Below are 27686 nucleotides of genomic sequence, written 5' to 3' on the forward strand. Positions count from 1 at the left end.
CCTCTTCTTGGACCCTCAAACTCATACCCCCACCCCCATTCCTCATGTACAGATTCACTTGGGGGCAACCAAGCTCCTCATAGCTGCCTGGGAAGTCTGAAATTGGGGGTGGGTGAAGTGGAGGGAAGAGGAGAGAGGAAAGGGTAAACACACCCAGTCCAGTACCCTTAGAACGTCCAGGGCAGCACCCTTTCCTCCCGGCTCAGCCCACCCTGCACAGAGTTCTCACTGCCACACTCTCTCATAGCACAGACCCCACCTGAATCTGGCCTCATCATGCCTGCAGATTGGATCTCTTCCATGACACCCTAGATTTAGCACCAGAACTGGGAGAAAGGTGCCCAGGGAGAGGAGGTGCTGGAAAGGAAAGTTTACCCCCCAAAGAGGTGTTTTTGTTGTTGGTGGTTAGATCAGGAGGGGTGAGTCAGCTGCGGTTGGATGTGGTGGGGATGAGCCAATAGGGGTAAAAGTGAGGGCCGTGTATTTGAGGCTGGAATTTGGGCAGGTGTTTATGAGGACAGAAATAGGGAGAGAGAAGAATAGAAAGGGAGAAAGATGGAGGGACTAAGGGAGGGTGATCTAGAGCCTAGGCAGCATCTGGCCCAACGGCGGATCCAAGCAAACCCAGGGAGGAGCGCACCTCCTCGGGGATGCCGATGGACGGCCAGGACCCTTGCCGTCAAGCCTCTCGTAGTTAGACTTGTGGACTAATGGTTAGAACCCAGTATGGCAGAGCTATTGCAAAGGAGCAAAAAACTGCCCTGGGTCTGAGAGGACGCCCCGGGGGCAAGTGACGCCTGAATTGAGGTGGAGGCAAAGCTTGGATCCGGATGGCTTTAGAAATGTGGACCGAATAATCCCGGCAACTGGGAAACCGTGTCAGGAACTGTTTTCCGAGGGGAGTCCTCGGCCTCTTTAAGGATGGGCGGGGCGGTAGCTGGCGGAAGTGCCAGAGGAAGGGGTGGGGCCAAGAGAGAGGCGCAGAAGACCGAAGTTGGGGCCTGAGCAGCGCGTGGTGATGTTGGCAGTTGGGGCCGTGGATCCCGGGCTCCCGGGGGCTGCTGCCGCCCCCTCGCCCGTCCAGGCCCGACAGCCCGGGCCGGGGCACTTGTTCCGGCCTATTAGCGCTGATGACGAGGAGCAGCAGCCTACCGAGATCGAGTCGCTGTGCATGAACTGCTACCGCAATGTGAGGCGGGGGCGCGGCCGCGGGCGGCTGGAGGGTTGGGCTGAGGAGGGCAGGAGCGGGGGTCGGCGACCTGGCCAGGCTGGTCCAGTTGGGGACCCGGAGGCGAGGCACGCCCGGGGGTCAGTAGATGGGGGATGGGGGGTTTCATTGGTTCTTTCCCTAACTGTCTTCTGCTTCCCTAGGGCATGACGCGCCTCCTGCTCACCGAGATCCCCTTCTTTAGAGAAATAATCGTGAGCTCCTTTTCCTGCGAGCAGTGTGGCTGGAACAACACGGAGATCCAGTCGGCAGGCAGGATACAGGACCAGGGAGTGCGCTATACTTTGACCGTCAGGGCCCAGGAGGTGAGAGGAGCCCAGAGCAGTTACCCTAGTGTCCTAGAGAAAGCCTGGGGACTGGAGTCAGAGCTCTGGTCCAGGTGGTCGGACCTCAAATCCACTTAAGTGTTCAAGCCTCAGTTTCCTCCTTTGTAAAATGGTGTTGGTGCTGTCATCTGCTCAGGTGAGGTAAGACTTGTGAAAGTGCTTTGTAAACTTTGTCAGAAAGTATCAAATGAGCAGTAGTTGCTGGTTTTCACATCAAGGTACTATTCCGCGGGAGTAGTCCGGACTCCCCCTAGTGGAGAGAGGAAGAGACAGCTGGGCTGGGGCCTCTGATGGTGGTGGTGGTGGTGGGGGCACTCTGCTTATTTCCTGAGAAGAACCTGTATTGTTGAGATCTCTGTGGACTGAAGGTTTTTCTTTCTGCCCAGGACATGAACAGAGAAGTAGTGAAGACTGACTCTGCCACCACAAGGATCCCAGAGCTGGATTTTGAAATTCCTGCCTTCAGCCAGAAGGGAGGTAAGTTTAAGGTCAGAGTGTTTGCACTGTTCACGGCCAGCTCAAATCTTACTTTCTTGAAAAACTCCTGCTGCCAGGTCTAGTGGCTTGTGTGGGGGTTTGGCCACATCATTGTGATCTTCATTGGTTTAACATAAGCAGAAAGCTTAGGTAAAGCAGCTTAAGATAGTATTGGGTTGGCCAAAAGCTTCGTACGGGCTTTTCCACAACATCTTATAGAAAAACCGGAATGAATTAGAGGTGAATGGAACTTTGTTCCCTGCCTCCTTATTTTACAGGTGAAATCAAGGCCCAGAGAGTTCAGGTGAACTGCCCAGGGTCATACAGGCACTTGATAGCAAAGTGAAGACTGACCAGTCTTTTGTTCTTACTCACCAGCTCTGAAGACTGACCAGTCTTTTGTTCTTACTCACCAGCTCTGACTACCGTTGAAGGATTGATCAGCCGTGCTGTCTCTGGCCTGGAGCAGGATCAGCCTACACGAAGGGTGAGCTGGGGTTTTCTGATTGCAGCAGCTCAAGGAAAAATTATTTATGTACACTTGTTCACCTTCCCATGTGGCTGAACTGTCTCTGATTGAATGTTGGAGAACTCTGGGGGGAAGCACACAGTGATGTTATAGCTGCCTGGATGTTGCATATGCTGTACCACTATCCTTTCCACTTCCCCTCTCCCACTGTACATTGAAGCCTCTTCTCAGACAGACACTGTAACATTACCTCCGAAGAGCCTTTCCTGATACTCTTGGGCTTATCTGTGCTTCCTGAGTGTTCCATTGTATCTTATGTTTATTATGACATTTCATATATACATATATATATGTATGAAATAATATAATTGCAAATTTAGTCATCTGTCTTCTTAACTGGCTGTGGAGCCCCATGAGAGGGCTCTGGTTTATTTACTGTTATCTATAACCTGGCACAAGTGCCTGGACTAAATGGCTGAATGAGTGAGAAAATGAGGCTCATCTGGCACCACCCATAAACTTCAAACTTATTTGCTACTTCTTATGGTGAAGCCTGAGTCTCTGTTCCCAGTCACACTAAGACAGGTGGTGACTTCCTGTTGGAAGTGATGGGGGCATAAGTTCTATCACCAGGGCTGATCTTTTACTCTCTGTTCCTGTCAGGCGAATGAAGAAGCCATGGCTGAAAGAATTGATGAGTTCATTGTCAAACTGAAGGAGCTAAAGCAAGTGGCCTCTCCTTTCACCCTGGTGAGTACTGAGGGACTCCAGGTGCCCTAGATTTAGGGTAGGAGAGACCATTAAGACAGTCTGAGATTTTTCTGTGGTGCCTCAGTGGTCTGATGGTAGGTGGAGGATCGTACATGATTTCTTGTTATAACTGCTCTCTCTTTACCCATCTGTTAGATCATTGATGATCCCTCAGGGAACAGCTTTGTGGAAAACCCACATGCTCCCCGGAAAGATGATGCCCTGGTGATCACACACTATAATCGGACTCTACAGCAGGAAGAGATGCTGGGGCTCCAGGTAAGTGCACTGAAGAAGCCAGAAGAATGCTCTGGAATTATCTTTCACTCCGATTGCTTGGAGTCAGTGGGAACTTATTTTGCTGCTGCCGCCCTTTGTAGGCTATCTCAGCATGTGTGTGCCCCCCCTCTAGCTCACTTAAGGACTTTGGGTAAACTTTACAACACAGGACAGCAGTGGCTGTGATCCTATCCTAAGCTCTGTTCTTCCCTTGCCTGGGGCTTTGCTTTCCAACTTCTCTGTTAAACCAACGAGGTGGCAGCTGACGTAAGCAAGCCAGAGCATTTTCTCTCACTCTGGGGCAGGGTGTTGGGGAGGCTGAGGTCTGTGTGCCAACATATGATTTGCGTCTCTGCTACTTTAGGCAGAGGAACCAGAAGAGAAACCAGAAGAGGAAGATCTCAGAAACGAAGTGAGTCACATTGGCAACTGTGGAGGAAGGAGCAGAGTGGTGGGCTGAGACTGACGCTGTTCACGGGTGGCCGCCAGTGTACCAGCTGAATGTCTTTAGCCTGAGTAGGTTTCACCCGCTTGGAAGGGCTCACTCTACGTCCCCCTGTTGTGTTCCAGGTGCTCCAGTTCAACACCAACTGCCCGGAATGCAATGCTCCGGCCCAGACCAACATGAAGCTAGTTCGTATCTTTTGTCGGGCAGTTGGGTTGCTCTTCGTCTGACTCAGGCATGAAGATTATATTCAAGCTGGAGAGTACTCCCTTCAGGGAAAGCACAAGGCTTTATTCCGAGTGATGAGAGGGATGTTGCCTTTGATGAGACCGTGCACCTTGGCTTTTGGGTTCAAAGAGAGAATTAGGCCATGGTCTCTAGGCTCCTGTGTGTGGCCTGAGCCATGTCATCAAACATTGATGAACAGCGATCGCCGTGGGTGGTGACCTTGCCCTCTTCTGGGGGGCTGTCTGAGTTAGGCTGCTTCTTGTGATCTGTTTCCTGCAGTCCTGGGACCAGCAACTGTGTGTTTGTGGGGTTTGGATTTGTTCTTCCCCAGAGGGTGGTCTTGCTATCCTGGAAGCAGATTTCCTTAATTCCATCTTCCAGAAATTCCCCACTTTAAGGAGGTTATCATCATGGCTACCAACTGCGAGAACTGCGGCCATCGGACCAATGAGGTGGGTGGGCGTCATCGTTTGGGAAGAGTAGCTTTCATCCTTTCTGAAGCTGCTTAGGGTGAGGAGCTCTTGAACTAGAAATTAGCTTAGAGAAGAAAAGTTAGAGATAGCATAACTTGTTGAAGACATTCAAAGTTGGTTATATGGAAGAGAGAGACCCACTTTTTGACCTACAGCTCAGAGGGATGGAAGAGCAGGGAGGCAGATTTTGACTCAATAATAAAAAACTTTCTAGGTCTATCTGAATATAGAGTGGGCTGCCTTGGGGGGTGGTAAATTCCCTTTCCCTGAGTGTATTCAAGCATAAGCTGTTTAAATTCTTAAACCAGAAAATTATAAAGGGAATCTACACACTAGTTGCAGTTGGAAGTCCCCTTCAGCCCCAAGAGTCATTTTTTTAACCGTGAATTCAGTTTCTTGGCAATCTGGGGTAAATCTTTGGCAGGCTGCCGGTGCTGGGCACTCTGCTCCTGGCCAGCTTTCAGTGATTTTGGTTTGGGTGACTGCTGCCACTGTTGGTTTAGAAGGCACTGTCCTTGGTAGCCATTAGTGGGCCTGATTGGAGGTCCAAGCCTACTCCCCCAACCCGCCCGGGTCTCCCCGCACCAGGTGAGGATGGGTGTCTCCTCTGCTGCTGCTTCTGACACTGTTGTCTGTTGCAGGTGAAATCTGGAGGAGCAGTAGAGCCCTTGGGCACCAGAATCACCTTCTACATCACTGATCCCTCAGATATGACTAGAGACCTGCTCAAGGTAACAACCTGCTTGGGGAAGTGACTCTCCTCTGCACATGGCTGTCTCTGTCGAGGGGGAGTTTGTCTTTTCTCAATCACGTCCTGGCGTTGTGAGGTACCTCCTTTCTTCCTTGGGTTTGAGGATCCCTGAGCAGAGTTAATCCATGGTAGGAAGTGCCAATTCAGAAGGTGACCCCTAAGCTCTTTCTGATGACTTGGCAGCCTTTTGCCTCTAGTGTCCGTGAAGGCCCTTGTTTCTGATCTCTAATGACAGGATGCCTGCCAGCTTGGAGCCATGACTCAGAATGCCCCTTTTTTTGTTTGTTTGTTTGTTTTTTTTTTTTTTTTTCTTTGTGGTATGCGGGCCTCTCACTGTTGTGGCCTCTCCCGTTGCGGAGCACAGGCTCCGGATGCGCAGGCCCAGCGGCCATGGCTCACGGGCCCAGCCGCCCCGCGGCACGCGGGATCCTCCCAGACCGGGGCGCGAACCCGGTTCCCCTGCATCGGCAGGCGGACGCGCAACTACTGCGCCACCAGGGAAGCCCAGAATGCCCCTTTTTAAGGCTGGTTCCAGGAGTGAGTCTAACTTTAATTGGAGATTCAGAGAAAAATGGGACAGCTGACTTTGTCCCCAGATATCACAGTGGTACTAATTTGGCAGGAGGACTCTGGTTAGCTTTCTCTAGCAGCTCCTGATTTAAAGCCTAACTTGATCTCTTATCTCACAGTCCGAGACATGTAGTATGGAAATCCCAGAGCTGGAATTTGAACTGGGAATGGCTGTCCTCGGGGGCAAGTTCACCACACTGGAGGGGATACTGAAAGACATCCGGGAACTGGTGAGTCCCCTGAGTATAGTGCATGGCATCTTCCGCAGTGCAGCTGTGGGGAAGGGGCTAGAAGGCTGCAAAGGTCCTAGTTTTTGGAGCTGATAACTGAGGTTTCTTTGCTTTAAAGCTGATTTGAGAGACTTAAATATTATTTTGGATTGTGATGATAAATTTGTTGGAAATTCAGAATGGAAATTCTCAGGCCTGATTCTGGGCTGATGTAGATATTTTGCGGTTTTGGATAAGTCATTTATTTCACTGTAAAATGGGGTCATGAGGGTCCTTCCAGCACCTAAAAAAGTCCCGAACATACATATATATGTGTGTGTTGACTTAACCCATATGTTTATCCTCTTAATGAATCATTTCGCTTAACTGATTATCAGTCGTCGGGCATTTTGTCTTTGTAAATCATACTTTATTTTGCACTTCTTCCAATGAGGACCAGAGATCATATTTAAGAACATTTCTATAGTTTCTGTTTCACGTTGCCCGTTATCATCTTGGCAGATTAATTCACACGGTTTTAGGGGTGACCACCTAGGTCAGAAAGGCGGTGCGGCATAAATGGAGACCAAGCTTCCCTGACAGGCACCCCTGTCGCCCCGCACCAGGTTTCTGGTTAAGCCTGTCAAACATGGAGCCAGTATTCTAGCAATTTGGATGCCATTTATTGCAGGTGACCAAGAACCCTTTCACACTGGGTGACAGTTCCAGTCCTGGCCAGACAGAGAAACTGCAGGAGTTTAGCCAGAAGTTGGACCAGGTGAGAGGACTCTGGCCGGTCAGTGCTTGTGGTCCTGGGGCTCCAGTGAACAAGAAGCTGCATACCCTTTCTTGCCACATGTAAACATCTAACCGACATGTTGGGGATTCTCTTGGTTTCTGATATCCCATGCCATCTCCTTTCTTGGTTTTCTCCCTTTTTTTCGTTGGAGCATCTTCTCCAGTAACTTCTTTTTTTTACACTTTTTTTTTTTTTTTTTTTTTTGCGGTACGCGGGCCTCTCACTCTTGTGGCCTCTCCCGTTGCGGAGCACAGGCTCCGGATGCACAGGCTCAGCGGCCATGGCTCACGGGCCCACCTGCTCCACGGCATGTGGGATCTTCCCGGACTGGGGCACAAACCCGTGTCCCCTGCATCGGCAGGCAGACTCTCAACCACTGCGCCACCAGGGACAGTAGCTTCTTAAGAAAATGCATGGGAAGTAAAATTTCTGGGACTTTGCATGTCTGAAAATTTTTTTATTCCGCTTAAAAAAAATTAATTAATTAATATTTTAATTTTGGCTGCACTGAGTCTTCGTTGCTGCACACGGGCTTTCTCTAGCTGTGGCGAGCGGGGGCTACTCTTCCTTGTGGTGCACGGGCTTCTCATTGCGGTGGCTTCTCTTGTGGAACGTGGAGTCTAGGCGCGCAGGCTTCAGTAGTTGTGGCACGCGGGCTCAGTAGTTGTGGTTCGCAGGCTCTAGAGTGCAGACTCAGTAGTTGTGGCACACGGGCTTAGTTGCTCCGCGGCATGTGGGATCTTCCCGGCCCAGGGTTCGAACCCGTGTCCCTTGCATTGGCAGGCGGATTCTTAACCACTGCACCACCAGGGAAGTCCTTATTCTACTCTTATATTAGATTAATGGCTGGGAACAGAATTCTAGGATGGAAATAATTTTTTATCAGAATTTCTAAGGTCTTCCAGTTTCGCACTAATGTCTTTCAGTTTCCCAGTTTGGCTGTTGAGAAGTTTGAAGGCATTCTGATTCCCTATCTTTTGTTTGTGACCTATTCTTGTGATACTTTTGTGTCCCCTGTGATGTAAAATTTCAGGATGTGACTTGGTGTATGTGGGTCAATTTTCAACCATTGTTGCTAAGCACTTGGTGGGTTCTTTGAATCTGGAAACTCATGTGGCTCAGTTCTAGGACGCTTTTAAAAAGTATTCTATTGCTTCCCCTCTGTTCTCTCTTTCTGAAATCCCTATGTTTTGGATGTTAGACTGACTTGTCTGGTCTTCTGTAATTTACTTATTTTTTTGTCCTGTTTTCAGTTTCTTTGTGTTTGCTCTACTCTTGGAGATTATCTTAACTTAATTTTCCAACCCTTCAATTGAGTTTTTCATTTCCACTGACATTTTTATTTTCCAAGTGGCTTTTGGTCTTTCAATACTCTCTCCTCCTTTTAAAAAAATAGCATCCTGTTGTTTTAAGGATGTAGTATTTTTTTCTCTTTGAGAATATTAATGTTGGGTTTTTTTTTTTTTTGACGTTTTATTTTCCTCACATAGTTTCCATTTCCTCTTAAGTTTTTTTTTCCCATTTGATTTCTGTCTTTCAGTGTTAGGGGCTTTGCTCAAATGTCTGGTAATCATTGGTTGTCTATTTAAAAGTAGAGGACTAAAACACCTGAGTGGGGTGAGTCTTGTTGACGTTGGGCTCGTTGGAGGGGGATTTAGCTTAGCCATTTTGTTGAGGTAACTCCAGTGCCAGAGTTGTTAGGTGTTTCCTCTTGGGCTGGTCAGATTCCCATCAGTGGCTGTTCCATTTCCTGTCTTGAGGGTGAAGGCTTGGCTGGCAGTGTTCTGAGAGCTGAGTGTGGGAAGAGGGCTGGGGTGTGTGTATGTCTGTTTCCAATAAGGGTACATTCACTTCTGTTCTTGATTTCTTTCCCTCTACCCTCAGCTGGGCGAGTGTCCCCCTGTCCATAGAGTGCTGTGGTAACTTCTCCACAGAATTCTCTTTTATTGGGGTGGGGGAAGGGCAATCGGTCTGTTTGGAAAGGGAGAGGAAATTAGGGATGCCGGATTGCTTCTTAAATAGCTGTCAAACAGTCTTTATTTTAGATTCTCTCCACTCCACCTCTAGAGGTACCTTCATTTCACCAATTCTTAAAACTTTGGGGGATTCTGCAGTGTAAATCGGGTTGGTTTCTGTGTGGCAGACATAGTCCCTTCCTGCCAGCAGCTATGTAAGATTTACATGCTCATGCTGTATTCTGTCTCCTTTAGATCCTTGAGGGTAACATGAAGGCCCACTTTGTTATGGATGATCCAGCAGGAAACAGCTACTTGCAGGTACTGTAGACCTTCCCTGGTATTTCACAGAGATATCTTTTCTGACCTTCCTTAAATATGTATCATTTCTCCAGAAACTGAGAGACTTAATTCTAAATGAACTGCTTTTTTTTTTTTTTTTTTTTTTTTTTGTGGTATGCGGGCCTCCCCCTGCCGTGGCCTCTCCCGTTGCGGAGCACAGGCTCCGGACGCGCAGGCCCAGTGGCCATGGCCCACGGGCCCAGCCGCTCCGCGGCACGTGGGATCCTCTCAGACCGGGGCGCGAACCCGGTTCCCCCGCATCAGCCGGCGGACGCGCAACCACTGCGCCATCAGGGAAGCCCTAAATGAACTGCTTTTTATCAAGGAACCTTTTAGCAGAAATTGGAACATCAGAGAGGAAGGGGGAAGGTGTATGGGACTGTAAGTGTGTGTCAAGAGGGGAAAAAGGAGACTCCCAGGTTCCTTCTTCCTCTAGTCTAGCTCGAGTCCCAGCTTTAAGTCCAGCAGTGGCGTTTTCATTTTGCAAATCTGACCGTGGATTGAGGAGAAATGGTGCCTTGTCCAGAGGCCAAGATGGGAAAAGGCTTTAAGCTGACTAGGGAGATATTCTGGTGATTAACAGTAACTTTAACATTTATTGAGCAGTTATTATGGGTCAGGCAAAACTGTTCTAAGGTCTCTCCACTGTTAAGACTATGCTACTCTCTTCGTAAGAAGGTGCAGATAGAAAGTTTTTCTCCCTGCAGTCCCACTTCTAGCCCATGTAGGTTCTGTCACTGCCCACAAGTTGAGCCTAGCCATGGGGTGTTGGAGGCCCTTAAAAAGAGAATAAAGGGGGGCTTCCCTGGTGGCGCAGTGGTTGAGAGTCCGCCTGCCGATGCAGGGGACATGGGTTCGTGCCCCGGTCCGGGATGATCCCACATGCCGCGGAGTGGCTGGGCCCGTGAGCCATGGCCGCTGAGCCTGCGCGTCCAGAGCCTGTGCTCCGCAACGGGAGAGGCCACAACAGTGAGAGGCCCGCGTACCGAAAAAAAAAAAAAAAGAGAGAGAGAATAAAGGGACTTCCCTGGCGGTCCAGTGGTTAGGACTCTGTGCTTCCACTGCAGGGGGCGCACGTTCAATCCCGTCAGGGAATTAAGATTGCGCATGGCGTGTGGCCAAAAACAAAACAAAACAAAAAGGAATAAACACCTCATTAAGGTCTTGGGAAAGTGGGAATTGGAAGCTGTCTGGGGGAGGGGGAGTGGCAGGATGGCACAGGCACTGATGGTCTGTCCTTGGCCTTGCAGAACGTGTATGCACCTGAAGACGATCCTGAGATGAAGGTGGAGCATTATAAGCGCACATTTGACCAAAACGAGGAACTGGGGCTCAATGACATGAAGACGGAGGGCTATGAGACAGGTCTGGCTTCCCAGCGGTAGCAGTGGGCGGTTCCCGGCCAGCCTCCAGCGCTGCTTAGACTGCAGGGTTATTTATTGCTATTGGAAAAGGCTGGAGTGGCCTGCCCACCAGGCCTTGCCCATGTGGGGAGGACACCTGGTCTGAGTCGGAGATCTGAGCACACTTTCTGAACAGTTTGTGACGGAAGTGCAAGCCTCTTGGGTTACTTGACCTTGTTTTGGAGGATTTGAATTGGCCTGGGAAGAAACCCAGAAATGAACCATCGGGCATGTCATTGTCACTTTTTTCCTATCAAGTCTTTACCCTCCCTCCACACAATGCTCTCTCATGTCAAGTTGGAACTCTGAAGAGCTGGAGAAGGTGGAAGACAGCTATGTCTGGAGTTTGGAAGTTGGTTTGGGTATATAAAATACTGACTCTCAACAGGAAGAGAGTCTTCTGAGGGGAGGGAGTCTAGGACAGGTGAAGAAGTTCTCATTAAAATGGTGGCTTTCAAACAAACAAACAAAAACTCACTGTCATTGTGCTAGAAGTTAAAGTAATATGCCATAAGAAAAGAGACTTGGGTGTAGGGGGAGGTCAGGGAACTATTGTCCTGGAATTAGATATAGCAGACATCACTGTTACTTGTGTCACATGACCTCTGTATGGGCTTAGACTCAACTACTGCCAGCATCCTGCTTCAAGCCTGAACTTCTCATCTTTCCACATTCTGCCAAGGACCTTCTCCCAGGTTGCCAGAGGTCACTTGGCCCTCTTTCTAGGGCAGCTGAGAAGCAAACACATTCAGGAGGCAACCGTCAACCGATGGGGGACAGAACTAGTGGATAAATGCCCTAGGCTCCATCTTTCAGAAGGGCAATTCTTCCCTGCCTCCCACTGACAGCTCTCTCCCACCTGCTTGCTGAATCACCTTCCAAGAAAACTACCTCTCCCCCAGGTCCTTTTCTTAGGCTCTGCTTTGGGGGAAGCCAACCATGACACATTTGATCCTTCTAACTAAATAAATGATGTAATAAACATAGTTTTAACCTCATCACACTTATCAAAATTTAGCAACATGCCCATTACATTGTTCTGATTGCTTTTAATAATTTGTTTTAAAAATCTTAGGAACTAGCAGATTTGGGGACAGAGAAATTGTGGGGCTTTTAAAAAGAACTATTTTTAGCACTTGCTGAAATATTTCATACTAAAGAGAAAATCCTTTCACTCAGCAAGACACTGATTAGATCTTTAGGTAACTGTTCCTATAGCAACACTCTACTCTGCAATATTCTATTATTTTTCAAGCCCACCTCCTCAACCGGAGACCGAGTTCATCACATATAGCCATCCTTTCCAACTCTGTCTTTCAATGAAATGCTTCTTATTTGTCAGCGTATGTCTACAATTTTCCCTTATTTCTACTTTTTTCCTATCAAGTCTTTACCCTCCCTCCACACAGTGCTCTCTCATGTCGAGTTGGAACTCTGAAGAGCTGGAGAAGGTGGAAAACAGCTACGTCTGGAGTTTGGAAGTTGGTTTGGGTATATAAAATACTGACTCTCAACAGGAAGAGAGTCTTCTGAGGGGAGGGAGTCTAGGACAGGTGAAGAAGTTCTCATTAAAATGGTGGCTTTCAAACAGCACTGGCCTCTGAAATCACTCTGTCCTTGTTTTTTTTTATTATTTATTATTTTATTTTTATTTTTTGCACTCTGTCCTTGTTTGTTATGCTGGTAGAATTCAACCTCCTGAAGAACATTTTCTCCAGTGTGGCTACTATAATTTGGGGACTGGAGCTGGCATTTCATTCATTCCTTCAATAGATGTTTGAGTGCTTGCTTTGTGCCCGGCACATCATAGAACTGAACGAAATAAAGCTCTGCTTTCATGGAGCTTCAAGTGTAGTGGGGAAAATTGGCAAACTGGGTTGGGGGTTGACAAGAAACCAACAAGTAGAACAGTGTCAGATTAATCACCATGTTATGGAGGAATGTTAAGCAGGGAAGGGGTCTGGGTAGTGCCAGGGAAGGTGGGGGCATTAGCTTTATTAGATGGAACTGCAGAGACAGGGCAAAATTTAGACCATGCCACTGGTCATGAATGCATTTGATCCTGCTTAACTGCCCTGTGAGGCAGGGTTAAGACCTGAGCTTAGTCTTGTCGGGCTAAGGTTTGGTACTGTGTAGAACGGGTAGAGGTGGAACTGAAGACAAATGGGCAGGAGGCGATGGGGTGGAGAGGACTATAATGGTAATGTTCACTGGAGCGGAAATATGAGACTTTCCCAATGTCTGCTGACACCAGGGTGGAGGCAGGGCTGTGGAGTTCAGCTTGAGATACACTAAAGTGGACTGGAAGCCAAGGCAGGGTTGTGGATGGGAGTCCTGTGGGGCCCTGCAGCTAGTGATGCCCTATCAGTCCAGTGCCCGCTTCTCATAGGCCCTGAGAGGCCCAGCCTACTCTTCTTCCTGGGCCTGTGCTGTGACCACTCAGTGTAGCCCAGTGGTTAAAAGTTCATGCTTCAGGGCAGTGATCTCCAAACCTGTTTTGTTATGTATATTTTCTGAACATGTGTTCCAAGATATGCGTATTTATTTATAAAATATAACAATACTTTATTGACTAATAAACCTTAAAACAGTGACAAAAATTTAACATATGGTGAGATAAGTAAAATACGCAATCTAATTCTTTTTCAAGAAATTTGGATTACCTCTTGCACCCCACTTTGTTAGCCTGTGCTCCCAAGGGTCATATGTTCTGGCTGTGTTAAGTTGGGCAACTTAACCTCTCCAAGCTTCAGTTTTCTCATCTGTAAGGTAAGGATAATAAAAGCATCTGAGAAATGTGAGGGTTAAATGAGATAATTCAAGTAAAGCTCTTAATGCCCACAAGAAAAGTCTTCCCCCTAAACTTGAGTATTAGAATTCAGTCTCTCTAGGGACTTCCCTGGTGGTCCAGTGGTTAAGACTCCGCTTCCACTGCAGGGGGCACGGGTTCCATCTCTGGTCGGTGAACTAAATCCCGCATGCCGCCTGGCCAAAAAATAAATTACCTGAGTTTAAAAAAAAAAAAGACTGAATGACAAAAAAAAAAATTCAATCTCTCTAGCTTCTCTCTTGCCGTGCTGAAAATAGATCCAGGTCATTTTCATTGGAAATATTCTATGCAAGAGATAGCTAGGGGCAACCAATATCAAATGTGGGTAAGATACATAGGTTAGAACCCTCCATATTTTTCATAGTAATTATATTGGGTTTGGAATTCCTGACTTCCTCTGTTGAATAGTTCTTGAAAGCCTATTAAAGCAGATTTCTCTCCACCTAAACATACTAATAAAAATAACTGACACACTATGCCAGATGCTGTTCAAAGCACTTTACACAGTAATATTATCCTAGTCCTTGCAACCATTGAGTTCGGTGTCATTATTATCCCCATTTTGTTAAGTATGTTGCCCAAGGTCGTACAGTTAGTTATGGAAGCAGAACTCAAACTTAGATGCACTGCAGCTCCAGAGCCCACGTTCCTAACTACTGCTCCCTGGTGCTTCTGAAGCTGCTGGGGGCAGAGATCTTGTTGGGGTCGTGGCTGTAGCCTCGCGGCTACAACAGCGCTTGCTGCACGGTCTGTTGAATGACAGAATGGACAAAGATAAGAAACACGATTGCCCCGTCAGAGGGATGTAGAGTGGGCCCCAAGGTGCGCGTGTCCCTCGTAAGCCCGCAAAAGCTCACACGAGACGCCCTGGCCGTTCCAAACAGCCTCCGCCACTTCCGGTCCTGGCCCCGCCCCCCAGAGTCCGCGCTGTCCGTTTCGCGTTCAAGAATTTTGTCCTCAGCGTCGATCCGTCTCCCCGCCTTCGCCGCTGCCATGGCGGCAGCTCCGCCGCTCTCCAAGGCCGAGTACCTGAAGCGTTACTTGTCTGGGGCAGATGTCGGCGTCGACGGGGGCCCTGAGTCCGGCCGCAAGCGTCGCAAAAAGCGGCCGAAGACTGGCGGGGCTGGCGGCAAGGGGTGAGTTGGCCCTGGCGGGGCGGGGTCCGCGCGGCTCGCCGCCCCTCACCTTCCCAGCTCCGCCCTCGGCCCGGCTCTTCCTGGGCTCCTCGCCGGCGGCCCCGAGGGGCCCAGCGCCCTTGACTGCTCACCAGGCGCTGCCTGAGCCCAGAGTCCTCTCAGACAGTTCCTCGCGCCCCTGGGCAGTACCTTCGACGTATTCAGGCCCGGCTGTAACTTTCATTACTCTTTTCCCGCCTTTGTAGCATTCCGTCCTCTCCCGCAGAGAATGAATATTGTGCCCTGAGACTAAAGTGGTGAAGCAAATTCAGAGGTTCTGTGCGTGGATATTAAGGGCCCAGAACATGTCGGTGGGGATTCTCCAATGCCAAGGACTCCGGTCCTGAGTCGGAGACCTATGCTCACTTCCTGTTACTCTTCCTACTACTACTAACAGTAACAACTAACGCTGATACAGTTCTTGTCATGTGCCAGGCACTGTTCTAAGTACTTTAGACCTAAACGAATTTATTTAAGCTTCATAACAGTATCATGAAGTAGATATTTTTGTTACCCCCACTTTTCAAACGAGAAAACTTACGTGGCCCAGTGCACTGGGTTGAATAGTGCCCCTTCCCTCCAAGGCATGTCCACCCAGAACCTCAGAATGTGATACTGTTTAGAAATAGGGTCTTTGCTGTTGTAATTAGTTACGATGAGGTCATAGTGGGTTAGGATGGGCGCTAAATCCAGTATGACTGGGGTCCTTTTAAGAAAAGGGAAATTTGGATACAGAAACAGACTTAGAGGGAAAACTACCACGTGAAGATGGAGGCTGAGACTGGACTGGATTTATGCTGACAGTAGGGGCTACCAGAAGTTCGAAGAGTCAAGGAAAGGTCTTTCCCTAGAGCCTTACTGGCGGGCATTGCCTTGCAGACACCTGATTCCAGACTTGAAGCCTCCAGAACTGTGAGAGAATACATTTCTGTTGTTTTAAGCCACCCAGTTTGTGGTACTTTGTTAGGCAGCCCTAGGAAACTAATAATATACCCAATAAAGTCAAGTAGTTCCGAAGAACTAATCCATTTCCTCTCCTGGTTTGGTTGTTGTGTTATTCTTGCTTTCTGTCCCCTGACCTGTGTGGATTCCTTGGAGGCAGTGCCATGTAGTGAAATTAACTTGAGCTTTGGAGTAACACTGATTAGGGTTTGAGTCCTAGCTGTGCCACTTTATGGGCTGCGTGCCCTTGGGCAAGATATTTCATCTGTCTAAGCCTCAATTTTTTCATCTTTAAAAATGAGAGTGATACTGAATGATATCACTTACATTAAATGGTTGTTGTGATAAGTGATCTTGCCTTTTCAAATAATAACTGTTAATAATAACTGTTTACATCATGGCATTGTTACTATTTGGACTCATCCATAGTTTATCCATGTAATAAACATTTATTGAGTACTCCTATGCCAATTTCTAAAGGGTGTTGAGGATATCACTGTAAGTGAGAGAGGCATAGTCCCTACTCTGATGGAGCTTATAGTTTAATGGGGATACAGCCTTTAAACAACTAATTACACAACTGGTTGATTTATTTCCTTTGTGATAAAGTATTCCAAGAATGAGTAACGGGGGTTCTTAGTTGGGGGAGGTAAGTGAAATAGTATTGGAAGCTCTGTGAAGGAAGTTATATATATGCTAGGATTTTAAGAATGCGTAAGAGTTTCCCAGTAAAGAATGAGAAGAGTAGGTCAGGCAGAGGGAAGGAACTGAGATGTGAAACATACGGAAAGTAATTTGGCTCATTCTAGGCACCAAAAGATGACTAGTGAGTAGTGAACTGAGGAGGCAGTGGTACAAGATGAAGTTGGCCGTATTGGCAAAGAATGGACCATAGATCTTGTAGGATTTTGAGTTTTAGCCTAAAACCAAAGGTAAGTGTTTGTAGGCTGTTATCCAAAAATGTTTCTTCTCTTTTGATCTTTTTATTTTTCACATTTAGAATGCGGATTGTGGATGATGACGTGAGCTGGACATCTATGTCAACCACTAAAACAGAAAAGGAGGAAGAGGAAGATGATGGAGATTTGCCTGTGGTATGTATCTTTTGAGGCTGTGAGGACTTTGAAATGCAAGCCTCTCAATCTCGACTCCCAGTGCAGGGTAGATTAGTTAAGGGGGAAAGTTGAGGGCAGAGAAGAGGTGACACTTTCCAGGAGCTATTTTAAAGTAGTCTTCTTTGCTGATGCCTATACACAGTCTTTGTATATGGAGGGCTCCATCTGCCTGGAAACGGGAACTGATCACAGAGAGGCAGGATTCCTCAGTGTCAGTGATAGAGCCATGATTAGAATTCGCCATGGTTCAATTTGTTGGAACCTACCTTAAAAATAACGTTCATGTTCAATCAAAGGAAACTTTTTAATTGCTCATTTTATTCCCTGATTCAAATAAGCTTTAAATTATATGCTCTTGCCTAAGTACAGGAGATACGTAGATTAAGAGAACATAGTGTCTGTACTTTACAGGTCATACTCTACAATGGGAGACTGAATTTCAAATGACAATATGATGAATGTTGGAGATAGAGTTCACATATGCACCAAGTGCCGTTAGAACACAAGGGAGATAGCACACTTTTTATCCCACTGGGAAATTCCATGAAGGATGGAAATATCTGAATTGAATTTTAAAGGATGAGTAAGAGCCAGGTGGGTAAAAGCATAGGCAAATAAGTTAGCATTGGTATGGTCATGGAACCTTTGCTCAGAATTGCTGAGAAACAAGGTGAAAAGGAGAGCTGTTGATAGGCTGTATTATACTAAAAGATTGTAAAGGTGAATTCCAGATGAGTATGTTTAATGTTAATCCCCAGCATATTCTATAATATTGATAGATTATTTAAAAGAAGGTTTGTTAGTAATTAGAAGGGAAATAGTGATCATAAGGAGCCAATTTAGTTTCAGTCAGAATGAATTACTGAAACCTAGTTAATGTTTTTAACATTTGTTGTTATTTTTACATTTTATTTATTTATTTATTTTAAAATTAATTTATTTTATTTATTCATTTTTTTTTTTGGCCGTGTTGGGTCTTCGTTGCTGCGCACAGGCTTTCTCTAGTTGAGGCGAGCAGGGGCTACTCTTCATTGCGGTGTGCAGGCTTCTCATCGCGGTGGCTTCTCTTGTTGCGGAGCACGGGCTCTAGGCGCGCGGGCTTCAGTAGTTGTGGCGTGCGGGCTTCAGTGGTTGTGGCACGCGGGCTCAGTAGTTGTGGCTCACGGGATCTAGAGCACAGGCTCAGTAGCTGTGGCGCACAGGCAGGCTCAGTTGCTCCGCGGCATGTGGGATCCTCCAGGACCGGGGCTCAAACCCGTGTCCCCTGCATTGGCAGGCGGATTCTTAACCACTGCGCCACCAGGGAAGCCCCATCTTTTTTGAAAGCCTGTGTTTTTAATGCCCAGTGAGAGATCTCAAAACTAGGCTATATGAAGAATGATGGTAAGATCTTGGGAGAAGAGAAGAAGTAGAGGGGAATTCAAACCTGGGATTGAGTTTCAGTTCTGCCATTTGCTAGGTTGAGAAAGTTACTTAACTTCTCTGAGCCATAGTTTGCTCTTAGTAGTGTGGAGCCTTTCTTTCCAGGGCTTTTGTGAGGACAAAGTGAGATAATATAAGTAAAGCAGAAAACACAGTGCCTTGCTCATAGTTGCTACTGCGTAATTAGAATTTATTATGCCAGCCATCTTTGAAGGTCTGTCATGTGGAAAGGGGATCAGTTGCATCAGAGGTAGGACTAGGGTGGATGGAAAGAAGTTGTAGGAAGGCAGATATGGGTCCAATGAAACTAAGAACTTTCTAGCCCCAAAATACAATAGACTGCCTTGTAACATGAGTTCCATGTCAGTGAATTAGTTCCCTGTCAGGGAGGGACTATGTGAGTGATCATTTATCAGGTATACTGTAGAGAAGATTCCAGATTTGTTTGGGAATTTGGATGATACGAAATATGGTCTTTTCCCTTAAAGATTCTATGAGTCTGTGTACATTTTAGTGACTTCTTTTGGTTGGATACTAGAAAAACTGTCATTGTGACTACCTACAGTAAGAAAGTTTTCATAAGGAGTCCAAAGCCCTTAATGAATGATAGGATGACAGGAAACCTGCCTGTGTTTTCACTCTGAATGTAAAAGTAAAAGGGTAAAAGGAGTTTAGCTTTTAGCTTACAAGTGGCAGTTGTATACCTGGCACATTAATAAGAAGGTTTGTAATGAAAGAAATTAACCTCTGGAGGGAAATTGATTAGTCAGAGAAAGATCTATAATTAAACCATCCAGTGACAATCACATGTTTATGGAGCAAATGTAACTGAGGACCAGTACCTGTTTCTTCATGGCTGTTTTGGGTCTTCGTGTGCCATGTATTATTAGGAATGGAATAGTCATAGCTTCAGGTTCTTGAGACAACAACAGTGCTACTTGGCTGGATCCTGTGGATTTCCTTAATGTATTGTTCTCACTCCCACAGGTGGCTGAGTTTGTGGACGAGCGGCCAGAAGAGGTAAAGCAGATGGAAGCCTTTCGTTCCAGTGCCAAATGGAAGCTTCTGGGAGGTGAGTTCCAACAATAGGTAAATCTGAATTTCCCATTTAATAGGAGAAGGCTTTTTTCTTTTTTCTTTTTTTCTTTTTTAATTGAAGTAAGTTTACAAGATTATGTTAGTTCTAGGTGTACAGCAAGGTGATTCAGATATATATATATCTTTTTTCAGATTATTTTCCATTATAGGTTATTACAAGATATTGAATATAGTTTCCTGTGCTATACAGTAAATCTTTGTTGCTTCTCTATTTTAGGTACAGTTGTTTGTATCTGTTAATTCCATACTCCTAAGTTATCTCTTCCCCCCTTCCCCTTTGGTAACCATAAATTTGTTTTCTATGTCTGTGAGTCTGTTTCTGTTTTGTATATAGATTCATTTGTATTATTTTTTAGATTCCATATATAAATTATATCATATTTGTCTTTTTCTGTCTGACTTACTTAGTATGATATTCTCTAGGTCCATCCATGTTGCTGCAAGTGGCAAATATTCATTCTTTTTTATGGCTGAGTAATATTTAGTTTTGTGTGTGTGTGTGTGTGTGTCCCGCAGCTTCTTAAACCAGTAGTCTCTTGATGGACACTTGGGTTGTTTCCATGTCTTGGCTATACAAATAGTGCTGCTGTGAACATTGGGGTGCATGTATCTTTTTGAATTAGTGTTGTTATTGTTTCCAGATACATACCCAGGAGTGGAATGGCTGGATCATATGGTAGTTCTATTTTTAGTTTTTTAAGAAGCCTCCATACTGTTTTCCACAGTGGCTGCACCAATTTACATTCCCACCAACAGTGGAGGAGGGTTCCCTTTTTTCCACATGCTCTCTAACATTTGTTATTGGTAGACTTTTTGATGATAGCCATTCTGACAGGTGTGAGGTGATACGTCATTGTGGTTTTGGTTTGTATTTCTCTAATAATTTGCGATGTTGAGCATCTTTTCATGTGCCTTTTAGCCATCTCTATGTCTTCCTTGGAAAAATGTCTATTCAGGTCTTCTTCCCATTTTTTGATTGGGTTGTTTTTTTGATATTGAGTTGTATGAGCTGTTTGTGTATTTTGGATATTAATGCCTTATTGGTTGCATCATTTGCAAATATTTTCTCCCATCCCATAGGTTGTCTTTTCGTTTTGTTGATGGTTTCCTTTGTTGTGCAAAACCTTTTAAGTGTAATTAGGTCCCATTTGTTTATTTTTGCTTTTATTTCTTTTGCCTAAGGAGACTGAGCTGAGAAAATATTGCTACAATTTAGTCAAAGAATGTTTCACCTATGTTCTCTTCTAGGACTTTTGTGGTTTTAGGTCTTGCATTTAGGTCTTTAAACCATTTGAGTTTATCTTTGTATATGGTGTGAGGGAATGTTCTAATTTCATTGTTTTACATTTGGCTGTCTGGTTTTCCCAGCACTGCTTGTTGAAGAGACTGTCTTTTCTCCATTATATATTCTTGCCTCCTTTGTCATAGATTAATGGACCATAGGTGTGTGGGTTTATTTCTAGCTCTCTATTCTGTTCCATTGATCTGTGTGTCTGTTTTTATGCCGGTACCATGCTGTTTTGATTACTGTAGCTTTGTAGCATAGTCTGAAGTCTGGGAGGGTTTTACTTCCAGCTTGATGATTATTTTCTCAGGATTGCTTTCACAATTCTGGGTCTTTTGTGGTTCGATATAAGTTTTAAGATTACTTGTTCTAGTTCTACGAAAAATGTCATGGGTACTTTGATAGGGATTGCATTAAATCTGTAGATTGCTTTGGGGAGTATGGCCTTTTTTTTTTTTTTTTTTTTTTGCGGTACGCGGGCCTCTCACTGCTGTGGCCTCTCCCGTTGCAGAGCACAGGCTCCGGACGCACAGTCTCAGTGGCCATGGCTCACAGGCCCAGCTGCTCCGCGGCATGTGGGATCCTCCTGGACCGGGGCACGAACCCATGTCCCCTGCATCGGCGGGTGGACTCTCAACCACTGCGCCACCAGGGAAGCCCAGTATGGCCATTTTAACAATATTAATTCTTCCAATCTAAGAGCACAGAATATCTTTCCATTTCTTTGAATCATCGTCAGTTTCCTTTGTCAGTGTTTTATAGTTTTCAGCATATAGGTCCTTCGTCTCCTTGGTTAAGTTTATTCCCAAGTAATTTTGGTAATTTTTTTTTAACGCTATTTTAAACAGGATTTTTTTTTTAACCTTCTCTTTCTGATGTTTCATTGTTAGTGTAAAGAAGTGCAACAGATATCTGTATATTAATCTTATATCCTACTATCTTGCCGAATTCATTTATTCTAATCATTTTTTTTTTTTTTCTTTTTTTTGGTATGCGGGCCTCTCACTGTTGTGGCCTCTCCCGTTGCGGAGCGCAGGCTCCGGACGCGCAGGCTCAGCGGCCATGGCTCACGGGCCCAGCCGCTCCGTGGCATGTGGGATCTTCCCGGACCGGGGCATGAACCCATGTCCCCTGCATCGGCAGGCGGATTCTCAACCATTGCGCCACCAGGGAAGCCCTATTCTAATCATTTTTGTGTGGTGGCTTTAGGGTTGTCTGTGTAGACTATCATGTCATCTGCAAATAGTGACAGTTTTACCTCTTTCTTTCCAGTTTGGATAGGTTTTATTTCTTTTTCTTGTCTGATTGCTGTGGCTAGGACTTCTAATACTATGTTGAATAGAAGTGGTGAGAGTGAGCATCCTTGTCTTATTCCTGAATTTAGGGGGAAAGCTTTCAGTTTTTCACTGTTGAGTATTATAGCTCCATTGGCCATGAAGTAAGCGCCACTTATCAAAGGTAATCACGTCACCTAGACAAAAGACTTTTTTCAATGTGAATATAATCCTGTGTGTAAATGATTTGCTGAGCTAGAAAATGTGAACTGCAAAGTAGCATTGCTACTTGGTTCACATCAAGACACAATATGTTTATTTCTTTACATAAAAACTGCACATTTGCTTTTTCATACAAATCAGGCCCACTGAATGGAGACGGCTTTAGACCTTTTGACATTTGAACTACATAGCCTGGGGGGGCCTTTGTAGACACTTTTATAATTCTTACTTAAAGTATTATCTCTGTGTAAAACTTTTGAATTATTCTTCCTGGTGGTTATTTATCTCTTACTCAGAAGTGTCTTTTTTTTTTTTAATTGAAGTGTAGTTGATTTACAGTGTTGTGTTAATTTCTGCTGTACAGCAGAGTGATTCAATTATATATACATTCTTTTTTATATTCTTTTCCATTATGGTTTATCACAGGATATTGACTATAGTTCCCTGTGATATATAGTAGGAAAAAAAAGTGTTATACTTTGTGCCTTTAGGTTAATTATCCTAAAATTCTGACTAGAAAAAAATGCATAACAAAAGTGACAATTGGCTGTGGGTTTGTCATAAATGGCTTTTATTATGTTGAGATATGTCCCCTCTCTACCCACTTTGGTGAGAGTTTTTGTCATGAATGGGTGTTGGATTTTGTCAAATGCATTTTCTTTGTCTACTGAAATGATCATGTGTTTTTGTCTTTCCTTTTGTTAATGTGGTGTATCACACTGATTGATTTGATTTGTGTTAATGTTGAACCATCCTTTGTGACCTTGGATTGCATCCAGCTTGGTCATGCTTGATCATGGTGTATGATCCTTTTTATGTATTGTTGGATTTGAGGGAAGCCTTTGTTTTCTGTCCTACACTTTTCTTTTTAGAGGAATGTATAGTTTATTTTAGTGTGTCACTGATCCTGAAAAATATAGTGAAAAAGAATTCGGAACTTATTCAGAGGTAGTAAGATATGAGAACTGAGAGACCAAGTATTCCACTTTTTCTTATATTTTGGTGTTAGGGTTACTGAGGTCAGGAAGTGACTCATTTGGGTGTCTTTCAGCACCTACTCCTTTCTGGCCCAGAATAGAAGAGCACTTAGTATATATTTGGAGGAGTTTATGAGAATCTGAGGAACAGAATTTGGAGACTAAAGCAACCTCTGTCCTCTCCCAGGTTGAAGTGACACATGTATGGGCCAAGGATCAATGTTTTCTATCTTCTTTCTTGTATTAATAAATCTTTCTTTGTTCTTCCCTTAATTATTGGTATTTTGCAGCACATTATCCTCCATTTGCCACTCTATACCCTTTCACTAGGCTAGTAATTTAACTCTCTATTTAAAACATTTTTTGAGTTCCTGAGAGTTTGATAAAGGACATTTGTTATGTCTGAGCAGAAATGAGACTTAGTCTTATTTGCCCTAGTATTCCCTCTGCCCAGCACAAAGAGTTGCCATTAAGACATATTTCTTGAATTTCTAATAGGTATTTGATTCTTACAGCCTACTGCTCTTTGGTAAATCATCACTTGGGGCTTAGCAGTCATTTCCCCTTTTCCAAAAACTTGGTGGTAGGTCTGCTTGCTAAGGGATACAGACTAAGAAATACTTGGTCCCAGTGAGTCACAGCCCTGGTCCCAGCAGTCATTTGGGCTCTGTGTGGCCAGTGGAAGAGTGCTGATTTTTACCCTCTCTGTTCCATTCTCACATAAGGATCTTGCTTCTTTTTTTTTTTTTTTTTTTTGCGGTACGTGGGCCTCTCACTGTTGTGGCCTCTCCCGTTGCGGAGCACAGGCTCTGGACTCTCAGGCTCAGCGGCCATGGCTCACGGGCCTAGCCGCTCCGCGGCATGTGGGATCTTCCCAGACCGGGGCACGAACCCATGTCCCCTGCATTGGCAGGTGGACTCTCAACCACTGCGCCACCAGGGAAGCCCAGGATCTTGCTTCTTGATAGTTAACTCCTGTTTACCCTTGATGCTTGTTCCCTTTCACATACGGAGGGTAGAAGAATGAACTCCTAAACAGGATTTATTCTTTCTGTGTTATACTTTGTGCCTTTAGGTTAATTATCCTAAAATTCTGATTAGAAAAAAAATGCATAACAAAAGTGACCATTGGCTATTGGTTAATGATCACCTTTGCCTCAATTTTTAGTACATTATTATTATGTTTTATGAATGAAAAACTTTATTATCAGTATTATTTTATCAGAATCCTGTTCACTCATATCTGTTATTTTCTGCCTTATCCTGTGGTTGTGTTTCCAGTCTTCTTCACAATCTTTTTTTCAGAGAGAATCTTCTGATTTCCATATCTGTAGGTCTAGGAAGTGACCCACAGAGACACACACACACTCACAAACATAAACGTGCATAGTTGTTTTTCATTTGCCTCACCCTCACTGGCCCATTTGTTACTGGAAATATCCTGACTGATCTCTGACCCTTACTTATTTTTTATAAATATCATGGAATTTATCAACCTCGTGGATTAGATTTGCTGTCAGGTACCCCACAGATATCAATACTTTTCTCTGAGGGGTGGATTCCAGTCAGAGGATCCTATTCTCCAAAGTAAAGGAGTTGACTTCGTTTCATTCATCCATTTAACAAGTATTCATCGGGTCCTACCCAACTTTTATTTGTGTTTGTATTTTATTTGTTTAGGGAGCTCAGTGATGAGAAATAGAGGGGGAAGAGAAACTGGATTTTGGAACTGTCCTGATTTGCTATAAACATTTCATCCTGTTATGCCTTTGAATGTTGAAAGTCTCAAATGCTTTCCTTTTCAAAGATTGCACATGGACTCTGGAGTCAAACAAATCTGGATTTGGGTATTCATTTCACCACTTACTAGCAGGATGACTTTGGCAAACTACTTAGTCTTGCTGAGTATCAACTTCTTCATCTATAAAATAGGGATAACAGTGTTTATCTCCTAGGCTTGTTATGAGAATTAAATGAGATAATCTATATAAATAATGGGCATGCAGTAGGTGATCAGTAAATGCTAATCCTTTCTTTCTGGTGGTCTCCCCAACTCTAATAAAGAGCACGATGACATGGATTAAATAGTTAACAGCATTTCATTTTGACGTGGCACAGATTTAGTCAATTTGCCTTTTGAAAGAAAAGTGGATACAAACTATGAATTATCTAGGCTAAATATCAGTAGGAGCTTCTGATGGGGAACTCTGTACAAATAAGGTTTTGGGAAGAACATTGGATTGGGGGTTAGAAGGCCGGAGTTCTAGCCTATCTCTTCATCTTAGTAGCTATGACCCCTAGGTAAGAAATCACTTAGTTCCTTGGAGTCTTTGTTTTCATGTCTGTAAAGCAAGGATACCTGCCCTGCTTACCTAACAAGATGTAACATGAAAAATACATTTAAAATGCTTTGCAGATTTATGACTTGTTAGGCAAACATGAGAGATTATTCTTAGGATATACATGAGTGCTGGTTTACTACCCCAAAGTAAGAGTTGTGCATACCTTTTGGGCTTTCTGAGTAGTTTTGAGATGTATCCTGCTGGGGCGTCTTTTGAAACTTTGGTTACAGGGGTGAACAGAGCATTTGTAGGAATCTGACTCTTTGCAATTTGTGTTTAGGCCACAATGAAGATCTACCCATATACAGACATTCCCGTCATGATACCCCGGATTCATCTCCTCCTAGGCGGGTCCGTCATGATACCCTGGATTCATTTCCTCCTAGGAGGGTCCGTCATGACACCCCGGATTCATCTCCTCCTAGGACGGTCTGTCGTGACACCCCGGATTCATTGCGTCCTAGGAGGGTCCATCATGATACCCCGGATTCATCTCCTAGGAGGGTCCGTCATGATACCCCGGATTCATCTCCTCCTAGGAGGGTCTGTCATGATTCCCCAGATCCATCTCCCCCCAGGAGGGCCCATCATGTCTCAGACCCATCTCCCCCAAGGAGGGCCCGTCATGATTCACCGGATCCTTTTCCCATCAGGAAGCCTTATTGTCATTCTTCAGGTGTATCTCCTAGGAGGGCCCGTCATGACACACCAGATCCATCTCCACTTAGGAGAACCCACCACAATTCCTCAGATATCTCTCCTCGGAGAAGGGCCCATAACAGCTCCCCTGACACAGCTCAGCCTAGAAGGACTCTTGACTCCGTGGACACACCACAGCTCAGGAGGGCCCATCATAATTCCCCTGACTTGGCTTCTAATGTCCCTCATTCACTGCCCAGAACCAAAAGCAGTAAAGCCTCAGAAAGTTCTAGCAAAACTTCTCCACATCGGAAGGGGCCAGGACCTTCTCATCTATCACTCCCAAAGAACAGCAAGTATGACTATGACTCGGAACTCTCTCCTCCACGGAAAAAGAAAGCAAAATCCCGTTTTGGAAGTAAGCAGCATGATTCTAAAGGTGAGCAGTTGATTGTCCATGAGAGAGACTTGTTCCCGAGGCACTTTCTTTTGGACATTTTAGTTGCCTTTATTAGGTATTTGTGATCTTCAGAAATGAGAATGGAGCTTTGGAGAAGTTTTAAAAACTGGAGGGAAGTGGTGACAGGTTGGGCTGAGGAGAGTTAAAAATTTACAGTAGCAGGGAGGAAATTTTTATATATCCTTTTATTTATTCTCCCTACCTCATATAAAGATACACATGTTTGTCGCATGTATAGAATGCATAGAAATGTAGAAAAAGGTCATACAAAATTCTGTCATTCAGAGGCAGCCACTGCTAGTGTTGTAAGCAATGTCCTTTTAGTCTTTTTTTTTCTATTCGTTTCTGATGTAGTTGAGACTTGTCTAGGCAGTAAATACATATTGCATGTGTAATCTTCCCTGTTTTTTTACACTTAACATTATATTCCCCATGTCGTAAAACATCTCTTTGTTAATATAATTTTTGTTGGTGTTTACTTAACCATTTCCCTAATATTGCATATTTTAGGTTATTTCTAAACCTTTTCTTCTTATAATTCTATAATGAACATCCTTATACATAAACTGTTGCCCTCTTCTGAATTATTTCCTTATCTACTTCTAGATAGATTTCTGGGGAATTGAAGTACTTCTAGATATGTTTCCTAGGAAACTAAGTACAATAGAAATGGATTTATTGGGTCAGAGGGTTCTGTGCTTTTAGGACTGTTGATATGTATTGCAGATTGCTTTTGGGGAAGGTGATTTGTGATGCTTATGTCTATGATTCACACCTGTGTGGTGAAATTTGTTTACTCCATCTTTTGTCCCTAGGTACTATTTTAATTTTTAAATTCAAATACTTTTTTATACTTTAGTCTGAGGACATGAGAATATAATCCAGGTAGTTTTAAGTTTCACCACACCACTGAGACCTGAGTGCAGTTTGTTCTTTGCCCACTCTGTGTGTGGATAAATATGACACAGATGATAGCTTCATCCACCAGAGGGCAGACAGCAGAAGCAAGAAGAACTACAGTTCTGCAGCCTGTGGAATGAAAAGCACATTCACAGAAAGACAGACAAATGAAAAGGCAGAGGACTGTGTACCAGATGAAGCAACAAGATAAAACCCCAGAAAAACAACTAAGTGAAGTGGAGATAGGCAACCTTCCAGAAAAAGAATTCAGAATAATGATAGTGAAGGTGATCCAGGACCT

At 44.7% G+C, this 27686-nt stretch overlaps 2 protein-coding genes across 2 annotated transcripts in view; both read left to right on the forward strand.

The window, feature by feature from the left end:
- The first annotated feature begins 980 nt into the window (after positions 1-980).
- Positions 981-11162, forward strand: ZPR1 (ZPR1 zinc finger). Its single transcript, XM_007117159.4, has 14 exons — positions 981-1189; positions 1372-1533; positions 1941-2031; positions 2448-2518; positions 3164-3250; positions 3407-3529; positions 3894-3941; positions 4100-4166; positions 4584-4654; positions 5317-5406; positions 6116-6226; positions 6897-6983; positions 9215-9280; positions 10552-11162. Exons 1-14 carry the CDS (start codon positions 1019-1021, stop codon positions 10684-10686), a joined length of 1380 nt encoding a protein of 459 aa, XP_007117221.1. The 5' UTR covers positions 981-1018; the 3' UTR covers positions 10687-11162.
- Positions 11163-14507: 3345 nt separating this feature from the next.
- Positions 14508-27686, forward strand: part of BUD13 (BUD13 homolog) — a 34233-nt gene continuing 21054 nt past the window's right edge. The window contains exons 1-4 of the mRNA XM_007117160.3: positions 14508-14670; positions 16652-16745; positions 19176-19260; positions 25667-26464. Coding sequence (XP_007117222.1) covers positions 14528-14670; positions 16652-16745; positions 19176-19260; positions 25667-26464 — 1120 coding nt within the window. The 5' untranslated portion in view covers positions 14508-14527. The remainder of the gene's footprint in view (positions 14671-16651; positions 16746-19175; positions 19261-25666; positions 26465-27686) is intronic.

Source organism: Physeter macrocephalus, chromosome 16, assembly GCF_002837175.3.
Source record: "Physeter macrocephalus isolate SW-GA chromosome 16, ASM283717v5, whole genome shotgun sequence".
NCBI classification, from domain to species: Eukaryota; Metazoa; Chordata; class Mammalia; order Artiodactyla; family Physeteridae; genus Physeter; species Physeter macrocephalus.

Excerpts from the sequence above, each read along its gene's own strand:
- ZPR1 (XM_007117159.4), top strand. The coding sequence starts at position 1,019 with ATGTTGGCAGTTGGGGCCGTGGATCCCGGGCTCCCGGGGGCTGCTGCC. Across the intron at positions 3,251-3,406 it reads TGGCCTCTCCTTTCACCCTG|ATCATTGATGATCCCTCAGG; the intron begins GTGAGTACTGAG and ends CCCATCTGTTAG. Across the intron at positions 5,407-6,115 it reads TGACTAGAGACCTGCTCAAG|TCCGAGACATGTAGTATGGA; the intron begins GTAACAACCTGC and ends CTTATCTCACAG.